General features: G+C 38.7%; 1 protein-coding gene across 2 annotated transcripts in view; it reads right to left on the bottom strand.

Moving 5' to 3' along the window:
* MTMR7 (myotubularin related protein 7) overlaps nucleotides 1-12,248 on the bottom strand; it is a 52,855-nt gene that overhangs the window by 3,035 nt on the left and 37,572 nt on the right. Inside the window, exons 8-14 of one of the 2 annotated variants that reach the window (XM_069789225.1) lie at nucleotides 8,393-8,502; nucleotides 8,124-8,171; nucleotides 6,284-6,409; nucleotides 5,434-5,483; nucleotides 3,564-3,764; nucleotides 2,233-2,373; nucleotides 229-355 (exon numbers count right to left, since the gene is read on the bottom strand). In XM_069789225.1, coding sequence (XP_069645326.1) covers nucleotides 229-355; nucleotides 2,233-2,373; nucleotides 3,564-3,764; nucleotides 5,434-5,483; nucleotides 6,284-6,409; nucleotides 8,124-8,171; nucleotides 8,393-8,502 — 803 coding nt within the window. The remainder of the gene's footprint in view (nucleotides 1-228; nucleotides 356-2,232; nucleotides 2,374-3,563; nucleotides 3,765-5,433; nucleotides 5,484-6,283; nucleotides 6,410-8,123; nucleotides 8,172-8,392; nucleotides 8,503-12,248) is intronic. The other variant, XM_069789234.1, reaches the window with a different exon arrangement.

Raw genomic sequence — 12,248 nt, 5'->3', positions numbered from 1 at the left:
GTAGTACTTGTGCACTAACACAGGTGAAATTTTATCCTTAAAGAAAAAAAGTCCACTGTTGTGTCTTAAATGCAAAAGATTCGCAGTAGTTTATGTGAGCGCAAAGATGATGGCTAAACATCCTCATGCCAGAGAAGGATGTGGCATGTAGGCGACTCTGCAGCATATGGAGTTGGGTTTCATTTACCATCAGTGAAGTCTAGGGCATTGAGATCAAGTGTTTATTACCTCTCCTAAGACCTCCAGCTCTTCTTCCAGTTGCTGAGTTTCTTCCTTCACTGCCATCAGATAATCAGTGACTGACTGTCGAGGATGCAGCCCCTTTTCAAAGCGGTTGTACATGCCACTCCAGAACCTGGAATTGACGAGAAGGTCAGCAATTTTCTCATTTGGTGAGGTGGCCTCAGAAGATTTAAATACACGCTTGTTTTTTTTCCCAGACACGTGTTGTCCAAAATCATCCATCCATGGATTGTTCATCATTAGAGTGCAAACACATAAGTTCATTGGCTGTTTGGTAACATTTATGGTTCAATTGCATTGGCTCTGTCCTGAAAATGCAACTCTGCTTGAACCAATTCTGATACACAATAGAAAGACAGGTGAATGTACCTTTGACTTAGATCACATGGCTGAGGGTGGTTCACTGAATGCAAACTTTTGCTGTATTTTCTTGTTCTACACTGTGGGCTTTAGAGCAATGGTACCTATAAAACAGCCAAGGTTAAAGACAGTTTTTCATAATCCTAGTTTTCAGCTGTTCTTTAACTTCCCATGAAGTCAACTTTGAAATTCTGTATGCTTGGTTTTGTTTGGGCCTGGGGGGCCAGGGTGTGAGATGCAGCTAGTTAACAGGAGTTTTTTGCCCTGTAAAGAAGAGTTAAAAATCAGGAGTAAAGAAAACAGTATGGCATCCTGCTGTCTTAAAATTTAAACTGGCCTATGGAAATTGCATGAAGCATATACGTTGGCAAGTTCTTTTCCTGGTCTATGGAATTATTTGACAAACCTTTAGTTAAAAAGCTGAGTTGATTTTTCGTTTTCAGGAGGAAAGGACTCGAACTGTTAAGTCCATAGCTTACTCTAGCACTCCTGTCTTCTGTCTTTCTGGCAATACATGGCCACAGCCAGACTCTGAGTATGTAACTAGTTCACCAGACAGGTTAAGTAGCCGAGAGACCTGCCCTCAGCTGCAGCTGTCCAGCCAAGTAGCTGACAGATATTTTTGGAGCACGTGTGTGCTCTTTGATGGTTTATTATTCCTACCCCAATAGTATACTATTTAAGTCACATTCCCCCTGAAGTTTATCGTCTGATAGTTCGTGCCTGGAAATCTTTACGCACCCAAGTAATTCCATTAAAATCAACGGGATTACTCATCTGATGGGGGATCTGCAGTATCAGTACTTGTTTTATAAATCCCACTATCCTAAAGAATACGATTAATGACTATTTTTAAATTGTTTTAAAGTGGATGTGACCTGGAATAGTAGATGTGAATAATTCCATTTCTGTCATTTAGGATATGTATTAACTTTTTAACAGGTGCTTTTACTTGCAACTGGAAAACAAACTGATCAGTTTTACTTAAATCACAGTTTTCATGAAGTTCTATTCAAGATCTCCTTAAGTTTGTTAAGATTAATGGCACAATTAATTAGTTGAGTCAGAATGTCAATGGTGACATTTCTAAAATTATGGTATTTTGTTACATTTTGAAAAAAAAAATCAAGTAAAATTTACTGTGTATACTTTGAGGTATAAAAACAACATGGAGAAAGTCTGCTTTTTGTTTTACTAAACAATTGTTCTAGCAATGAAACCGTATGATTTCTTGAAATGTTCCATTTTATTTTCAACACCAATTGATCCAAATAAACATCACAAAGTCTTGGAATGGAAGAAGTTGAAGCAACTTTAAATTTAGAAACCACAGACGAGAAGAGAACTGAAAGAGAGATTTCTCAGTGGAAGAAGTGAGTAACCATGAAATTAGGACACACAACTATGAATATAGCTTTAATCTTAAGCTTCTTTTCAGACTAATGCTCTGTTGTGGAGTTGTGCAGAGGTGTTGGCTGACATGAGCACACAAGGAATGAACACATTGCATCTGAGACGGAATTTACTCTCTGTAAGCTACCTTATGGAACGAAAAATACTTAAATACAAAGGCACTCTGTTCTGTTCTAACACATCCTACAATTCTCAGTAGCAAGTGATACTACCTACTTGTACAAGAAGTTGCATGGAGCCATCTGTGGATGCAGGGTCCCTTGGGTTTGACTGTGGTCTGACCTGTACAAAGGATTCAGGTAATCGGCGCGATTTTTCCACAAGTGAGCCCACAATGAATATGTTCGTTCTTGGATTCTGAAAAAAAATGTATTAAATACAAATATATTAAAGTCTCTACTACAATTCAGGTATAGCTAAAGCTTAGATGCGACATTCTAGTGCTCTGTACTACTCGTTGACAACCAGCTTAGTACTTCCTTAACAGAAGTAGACTTAAGTTACAAACACAGAAAAACAGAGACCTGTATTCCTTTGTTGGTCACTAAAGGCAAAATCCAATCCATTTCCCATAAAGCAAGAGCAGCTGGAGAGGGAAGGTGGAGAGACAGGTTCCTTTGCAAGACGGAGAGGATCACTTCCATAAAAAGCTTTCAGACCAATCTCTACACCAAAGGGATCTCCACATTTAAAGGCACTTCTATGCCACTGAGCTGCAATTTCTCATGCAGTTAGGTCTTGGGATATGATGACCCGTGAAGGTTTCGATTTTAAATGGACTGTGGCACTGAGGCTGCTCTGCATTTGAGCGGTGAAAGGGACCAAATGGCAGCAGCAAGCAGTAGCTCCCACCTTCCTCATTACTACTGCTGCCATGATCGGGATGCATGAGAAAAGTCTTGGGTGTCATGATGTACCTGAGAAGCCAGGGCCCCAAGAAACGGATATGAACATCAACACTACCAGGAATGACATTATTGTCTCTGGGCCTGAGGGCAGGTAGATTAGTTCATAATTGCTTTGGGGCCAGACAGCAGAAGGGTAGTTTGCTGACTCCATCTTGGGGAGGGCTACCAGACAAAAATGCTGTTCATAAGAAAGTATCTATCTGAGAGATCAGGACTAAAGTGTCCTGACATGAGATGCAAAGACAGGTTAAAACACAGGAGAGCAGTGACTCTTAACCTGAGAACTTTAGAACTAGAGTTAATGTCATCTTGTATTAGAGCTACAGTGACAGCTTGCCTTGTATGTTGTTAATGCTGCAATATGGGTAGGGCTGCATGGCTGAAAGGCTAATGCTCTTGCCAGTTTTCACTAATCCCTGTCACGCACACCATGGATTACACTCCCGGCAGAGCCACATTGCAGAGGATCAGCTTTTTTCGGTATTGATCTGTGTTGCCAGAAGATGACAGCCAAGAAGTCTACACTGCAGCACCTCGCGCCTTACAAAAGCACATACATGTAGGCTGGCAAATGTCTTGACTCCTCAACACACCACCTCCCACATACCCCACGCATAAATATGCTACTAAAGTTCATACTTCAGCTCTTGTCGCTCCTTTGGGCTGTTACACAGGAAATTCCCGAACTGGCAAGAATAGATATGATGCTGTATGTGGATGAGGAATCTCTCATTGAATTCAAAGGCACAAGGAAATTGTTCCATTAATTGCCAAACACACTCAATGAACTGGTCAATAACAGGGGATATCTCCTTTGGATCTCCATCTAAATTGCCATACCTGAAACAAGACAAGATACTGTCAATTATAACCTGAAATCCTCTAGGAAAACTGAATTAACACTAATGAAAACAAACCCCTCACTTTTAGTGTGCAAGTTATATCATAGGCATTCATTTCTAAAATCTCAATTACTAGTATATTTTTTTACTTAAAAAAGTCATGCAAGATTCATGGACTAGAATGAAGACAGAATTTATCAAATACAAAAAACCCCTCACCTTTTACAGGTGTCTTGTTGCCTTACAGCTACTAACAGTTGGCTGCTGCAGAGCCATGTTTTGATGCTATTAATATAAAGTTATACCACAGTAACATAAGTCATCATAAGAATGACTGCAAGGACTCAATGATGAAAACGTATCTATCTTAGACAGTTGCTTAATGGCAGACCATTCCCAAAACCAGGAAACTGAGCAGAACAGAATAACCTTGACAGAAAACAGTTTAAAGCTGCCCTCTCTTGGTGAACTTTTTAAAAAGTGGGAAGTGTTTACAGGCTACTGTAACTGTCAAGTGAACACGAAACTTTCTGTTTATAAAAATGTCTCTTGGAACCACTTGCAATGAAGAAAAGGAGCCTGAAAATACAAAACACAGAAGTAAAAAATATTTTCTAAGTCTACATGATAGGAAGAAGCATTTTCAATCAATTATTCTGCTTGTATAGTGTGTGTATATATATGCCAACAGAGTGGAATTCCATAAATATCTAAAATTGAAACTTCTAATTCTACTGTTATTATGCATGAAAGAAAATATAGCAATATTGTACTGCAAACCAAAGCTATCAGTGGTGATTAAATTTCATAGTATCTTTCACCACTGATTATAGTAGACATCTGAAGTATCATATTAAATGTAGTAATTCCTGCTGGAATTTCACAGGTGGTGTGGAGCTGCTCAGATTTCCTGAAAGTTTTGTTGTGTTTTTTTGAAACTAGAACAAATTTATATTAAAATTAAGCAATATAATGTAACTAAACTCCAATATAAAAATTGCATTTTTTATTTGTACAGAAACTAAAAGGAAATACAAGAAAGAAAGAAATTGTGGGTATTTATCCATGTTTAAATATGTAAAGTCTTCAAACATTTTCATTACATTATAGCATTTACATAATGGATGTACAAAATAACTTGTCCAAATAGATTACTTTCTGGTTCACTTTACCTGACGTTTCTGAACAAATCCTACTGTTTTCGTTAGAACAGAGTGTAATAGGAAGAGTATATTTTACGTAATAGATAACTCACAGGCATGCCTAAGATTAAGTACTGTCCTGGAAGATGTAGACTTTGCTGAACAGGGACTTAGCTGGGGAGTCTTGGCACTAGTGAAAGATCTGCTGGAGTCCAAAGGGATTTTGCAAGCCACATACATGCTGTTTTTCTCTCACATGGACCTCTCAATGCTTGTAGCAACTGCAAGACCAGCACTCAGGGTTCCCAATAGCAGTCTTGGAGTGCATATATCAGAAAAGACTGATATGAAAATATTTCACTTTGATTTTTCCAGGTGGCTAAATATAGTAAGAGAAAAGGGTATGGCAGTTTCCTGAGGGTATTCTGTTGATATGATTTGAAGGCAACAAGGCAGTAAAATTGGAATGGCAGCGGGTACCGACTGCATAAAAATATATATAGAAAAACCTTAGCACCACCTTACCTGTGGTTAAATTTGTGACCAAAGGAAACCCAGTCTTTTTCAATTAACACCTAAAATGAGAATATTGCATTCAGTGTTGTGGAGCACAGCTGATACATGTTAAAGCAGGCAGAAGAGTGGTGTGAATAAGCAGTATTGGAATCCCAGTTAATTCTTAGGATGAGCAGAAAAGTGACAAGCAAGAATGATGTAAGCAAGCAGTATTAGAATCCCAGATAAATTTTAGAGTAAGCAGAGAAATAATGAGCAATGAGCACTGCTGCCAGCTCAGGAGAAAGTAGCACTCTTCATGGATACAGATAGGATGCTGGTATTTCAGCACAATTTCAATTAGCTTGATTAATAATTTTCTAAAACAGAACCTAAAAACGTTTCAAACATCTTTTTTAACATGTGACCAGTAACTTGATAAGCATTCCTGGATGCTTTACCACTACTGATTTGGTTGGGAAGGGAACAGATTTTCCAACATAGCTGCTCATTGCAATCTAATGTCTAGGGAGCACACACTTCTGACACTCAAAACTTCACTGATCCCTGAAAATGAATACAAATTCTTGCTTGCACGAAAGCTCCTTGGGCTGTGAGAAAGTTTCTTGCTCAAGGTTAGGAAAAAAAAAGAAAAGGGTGCCCAACTGATCCCCATCTTTGATAACATTTCAAACAGAAACTGAGAGACTGTAACTTGGACAGATAAAAACCTTCCTTCCTACTTAAAAAAAAAAAAAAAAAAAAGGAAAGAAAGAAAAAGGTATATTTAAGGAAAGTTTATCTTCCATTAAAACCAAAGATATTCATCTTAAATGATGCCATAATACTTCATTTACTCTGTGAAAGAGAACCTGCTTACCATGAAACCCTTCATAGTTCTGTAATATGGATCCAACAGAAGGCTCGCTACAGAGCAAACCTGGGCTGTCCTATCCCAGCCATCAGAGCAGTGAACAAGCACGCTCACACCTTCCTCAGCCACAGCCTAAGGATACAGAAAAAGTCAGAAATCTCACAAGCAAGGAGAAAGGCAATGGTAAGAGAGGAACAGTGAGACAGCACAATATAGTGAGTATTAATTTGAGAACTGGGAAACCTTGTTAATTTTTTATTCTGCCAGAGTTCTTGAATTATGTTGAGTGCTATTCCTCTCATTTGAAAAGTCTTAATCTCATCCCATCCCATGCAATATGGTGGTTGCAGCATCCCCTGTTTATGATGTTCCACTGCAGGAGGATGTGGGATCTGTTTCAATTAAAATACATCAAAATGTCAGAGCGGACAACTACCTAAAGCAGATTCAGATGCAGTTAATGCTCTAACTCACGTATCAGCAACAGAACAGCTATGCTAGCAATATGGCTCTTAATTTCTCGTCTTGATGGTAATGTCCATAATGGCAAGGTCTGCTTCTGATGCCAGCACTAGCGTGGATATTATTACAGCACAGTGGCCTGCACACTGATGTCATACTTCTAAAGGTTTGTGGGGAAGCCTGTGGTAGTAGTAAACTTCCAGATCTGATAAGCACAATTGTATCAGTATCTTTAATGTAAATAACTGGGGAAAGAGGATCCCATTTTATACATAAACACATAAGAAGAGATCATACTAAGTTCTCCAAAGTCTGATGTTGCATTATTTTCATAACCTGAGGGTTTTGGTTTTTTAAATTCTAAGCTGTTTGGCCTTTGTCATTTCAAAGAGAACTAAATTTAGAAGGTAGAGAAATAAAATAGGTTAGGAAAGATACTGCTTAGTAAAACAAACATTTAAGTTAAGTTTGGGCTTAATAAGGAACAAGGAATAATAATAAATTATCTATGTTTATCTCAAGAGACAAGTAAATTCTACCAAAATAGAACCCCTGTGGGCAGGAGACCAACAACCGAGAACTGGGAACTGTACAAATTAAGAACGGGTCAAAATGCATGTCTGAGGAAGCATGAGGCTAGCAAGCACATGAACAACGGATAAATTTTTCTGGACAGTATTTTAAGACTAGCCACTGGGGAAAAGTTGGCAAGAGCTAATGTAAATGACCTGATTTCTATAAGCTAATGAAAGCTAGTAGGGCTGGGAGAAATAATAACATGTGCATTTATCCTGCAGCTGCTGTTCAGGTAAGAAACTACAGTTGCCCGCTGAGCAGGAAGAAGCAAAGCAAGAGAAACAAGCAGTTACTGAGGAGGGAAACCCACGGGGTTTTATTCATATAGTCATATGTAGCAGGTCATGTGAATAAAACGGCCTATAAGAAATGGTAATAGTAATCTCAAAAATAAAGATTGAAACAGTAAAAGGCTGAGCACAAGGAAGGAGGTAATAAAAATACTGTTGGTAGGTGACAAATATCTGCGCTACTTTGGGTGGGATTAGGAGAAATAATTTCTTAACAAAGCCAACAACTGTTTTCTGAAACAGTTCTCAATATGTAAACGAGTACAAGCTGCTAGAGTTTGGCCACAGTAATACACAGGAGTTGGTTTAGGAGATGAATTTAGTTGGTCGCTAAATAACTCAGAGGGGTTAACACAGTAGCTAATACTTCTATATTACAACCACCATGCGAAGAAGTAGTCCTCAAGCAGAAACCTTCAACAAAGAAAGTGTTTATAAACTAGTGGCTGAGGCAGGGGAAATAGGGAGAGAAACAGTGACAATCACTGCTGGGGAGTAAAGTAAGGACATTCAAATACCTGGCATAACAAGATACAGGCTAGTAGAGGCTTTAGTACATTTGAATTCTGCAGTGAAAAGAACACAAACTTTTTTTTACCATATTAGCAAAATGTCCACACGACAGCACCTAAGAATTGTCTCTTCTCATATATGAAGCATTGCAAGATGTGGTTTTTTCAGATACAACATCACTGAAGATAACAGAAGTTACCCACAAGCAGAGACTTTGGTCCTCACTTTCTGTATCTGGTTAGTCCAAGTTTTGTTCTCATTTTACACACTTTACCTTTGCAATAAAAATGCCAGCATCCATAATGGCTTTGATATGCTTCAGCCAGCCAGAATTTTCTAGGCCCCACAGAAAGTCACTCATCGAAGGCGATTTCAGCTCACAAACTGCAAAATAAGCTACATGTTAAATGTACAGTAATTATAGTCCCTTAAGCTTTCACTGACTCTTCAACCTAAGAGTGGTCTCTTCAGATATCCCCCGTGTAAAAACATTCACCTCTTGAAAAGAATGGCTACTTCACAGTCAAACTTTACCATTGAAATAAAGGATATATTTAAGAAATGGGACTAGCTCAAATTTCACCCAATATGTTGATAGAAGTTAAAAGGAGAAACTGTTACAAAGCCTGCTGCAAACAGTTTACTGAATACATCCTTCTGTGCAGCACAGATTTTCCAAGATTGTGTTGGGAGGGAAGTTTTCAAACCCCTGAGAGGGGATTGCGTATTTAATAATGAGGGCTTGGAAACACAAAGCATATGATTTCTGCTGTTGGACAGGCAGCCAGCCACGTAAATGGTCCCACAGCCTCCTATTCCCAGCCACATTTGCTGAGGAGGCTCTGTAAGAGCGGGCCCACCAAACCCAGCCTTCAAAATCACCGCAGATGGTGGTGTTTGAGTTAAAGCGATTCACTCAACAGTTCTCGGTCCCTGAATGAAACCTTATTAAAACTTCACTTGTAGCCAGAAAGTATTCTGATGGCAAGGAAAAGCCATAATTCATTGTCCTGGTTTCGGCTGGGATAGAGTTAATTTTCTTTCTAGTAGCTGGTATAGTGTTACATTTTGGATTTAGTACCAGAATAATGTTGATAATGTAAACTGATGTTTTCAGTTGTTGCTCAGTAGTGTTTAGACAAAGTCAAGGATTTTTCAGCTTCTCTTGCCCAGCCAGCAAGAAGGCTGGAGGGGCACAAGAAGTTGGGAGGGGACACAGCCAGGGCAGCTGACCCAAAGTGGCCAAAGGGGTATTCCATACCATGTGACGTCATGCCCAGTATATAAACTGGGGGGAGTTGGCCTGGGGGAGATCGCTGCTCAGGAACTAACTGGGCATTGGTCAGCAAGTGGTGAGCAATTGCATTGTGCATATTATCATTTTATTATTGTTATTCTGATTATTATTTTCTTCCATTCTGTCCTATTAAACCGTTCTTATCTCAACCCACGAGTTCTACGTTTTTTCCCTGATTCTTTCCCCCATCTCACTGGGTGTGGGGGGGAAAGTGAGCAAGCAGCTGCGTGGTGCTTAGTTGCTGGCTGGGGTTAAACCACGACATTCATCAAGTGAAATATTTTCCTGAAAACTTTCCAAGCTTTATGCCATGTTTAAAGAAAAAAAAAAATACCTCCCAGTTTCTGCAACATTAAGTTTCTATCCTGCTGTATCCAAGTGGTTTTTTTTTAATATTACAGAGTTTGTGACATCAGAAGAAAAAAAAAGGCAATCAGAATCTAATTCAGATACCTCAATCCAGCAGCAAACAAATACTCAACAATACTTGGCGCAATCTATTTTCAACAGCGAGATACTAAATTCACCCCATAAGTAGTCTACACATTTATTTTTATCCATGTAGAATTATACTATCTTTTAATGAAAAAGATATTAACCAGTGAAATTCATTTAAGGAATACAGTGAAAAATGCCATGGATTTTACTGAATTAATGTATGATCTGTGAATTTATAATTATGTCTTCATAGGTCTCTTGTCCTCCGGAAATCTTCTAAAAGACTCAGATAATTATGGCCATTATGACCAGTGGCAAAACTTTAGTTTCCTTCAGTGTAATTGGAATTTAATTTTACAAACCGAAGTCAGAGTTTATATCCCATCTGAATGTATCTGACTCTCTTAACTCCATTTAATTCAGAGGCAAAATAGCCTAATGTGTCCATACAAAGTCGTGCAATCTTTGTACGTAGGGCCTCTTCCAGATGGTTATTTTAAAAGTCATTTTTGAAGGATATTTATAAAAATGCATAGATAGCAGCACTGAAAGCAAACAGCTTTTCACATGATTAATGCTCCTGTGCAGATGGAAGCATGACCAATTAGTAGCTGAATTCTGGCTGAAGCTGCTGTCTCTGTTTACAAAAGCCCAAGGTAAGGCTGAAATAGTGCTTTGCTCTTTCCCACTACCAAATCAGAGTCAATATTTACCGACCACTTCACTGAGCAAAGTTCAGGCTGTCCTAAAGGCATACACTGTATATTTCACATGATTTTGGCTGCTGATCTGGACCTTAATACTGAGTTCAATTATGAATTCTATTATGAAGCTTATCCTAAGGGGCAAAAGCGTTTCCATCTCAGCAGAACCGGTACCAAAATCATGGAGAAATAAGACCTGCTGCGCTCACTGGGGGAGCACAGGAAAATCAAGAGCCCCTGGGCAGAGCTCGTAGCAGTCCAGTGGTGCTCCCTTCCCGGGGAGAGGAGGACAAAACAGTACACAGGGTGGAAACTGCCCCTTCCATCAGCGAAACTACCATGGGGGGTTGCTGGACCAGTTCCCCCATTTCTGGCAGGAGAGCCATGGGTAGAGGAAGGAGTAAATGCGGTGGGCCAAACCCTCAGGCTCTCTTGCTGGCTGATCTGTTACCGAAGTCCAAGGATCAGACGGCTGCTCTTACATCAGCAACTACCGCTCCTGGTATGAGGGGAGGAGAAGCTCATATCTGCTGTTTAAATACAGACAGGGAGCGTGTGGGGTCATCGTCTCAAAGCACAACAAATGGGGGTCAAGTCTTGGTTGGCCCCTGGATGTACGGCAAAGCTTACCCCACCACAAACGCCAAACAGCAGCCTCAGTCAGCCCTTGAATCTTTACTGAGAAAAGTCCTTGTGCAACATTTCCTTCTAATATTAAAAATTATCTCAAGGAGGTTGTGCGCAGGATCAAAATTATCACAGGGATCTTCACATACACCTCTCTTTAAATGAAAAAAAAAAAATCAATACTATACTAAAGCAATATGAGGCAGCAGAGACAAAAGTAAAACTTTTTTTTTTTTTCTGGAAGGAAAGTCCAGCATGTTGAAATGCTTTTTACTTCCAGAGGACTGTCAAATCTCAAGTTTTTTTGCATATTCTGAAAAAATTCTCATTATCCTACAAATATAATTATCTTACAGTGCTGATACATTTTGCCAAAAATTAACATTATACAAGAGTAAATACATGTTAAAGTTAAGATAAATAAAGTTGTTAGAATTAAAGTCAGTAAAATCACAAAGATGAAGCCAATTTTTTTCACCTACTCAAATAAATTATTGACATTATTATAAGTATAAATTCATTTCTTCAGCTTTTTCCTAAAGAAACATCATTGAAATGAACATGTTCCTAATGTAAGTGCATTTTCCAGTGGCAAACTGAATAATCAATTTTTGTTCAAATTTTGTCAGCATTGGAAGTTATTTAAAACTGTATATTGAAAATAATCTGCAGTCTCTTATGTGAAAAAGATCCTCCAACCTTCACTTCTGCTTAATTCCAGTAAGTTGAAGAAAATTGCCCTTGCATTCCTGCAACACATCAGACCCATTATGTATTGATGTACTCTTTTCCATACGGTACACTTCCAAGCAGCAACACAGCACACATTAAACTAAAATCAGTTTTCATCAGCCTCATTCTTCTTTCAAAGGTTTTTATGTACCTTATAACATCTCACAGCAGATCATGAGCAGCAGATATATTTTGTAATGTTTGTAGTGTAGTGCAATGTTTTACCTTAAAGATTCACCTAGGCATGTTTAAGTACTCCTTGATAAAAATTTAAAGCCATATTAAATGTATGTTATCATCGTCTTTGACAGACTTTTTGGTTCTGGTTCTCT

The sequence above is a fragment of the Haliaeetus albicilla genome, chromosome 1 (genome assembly GCF_947461875.1).
Source record: "Haliaeetus albicilla chromosome 1, bHalAlb1.1, whole genome shotgun sequence".
Lineage (NCBI taxonomy): Eukaryota > Metazoa > Chordata > Aves > Accipitriformes > Accipitridae > Haliaeetus > Haliaeetus albicilla.
This window is presented reverse-complemented; position numbering and strand designations above follow the sequence as displayed.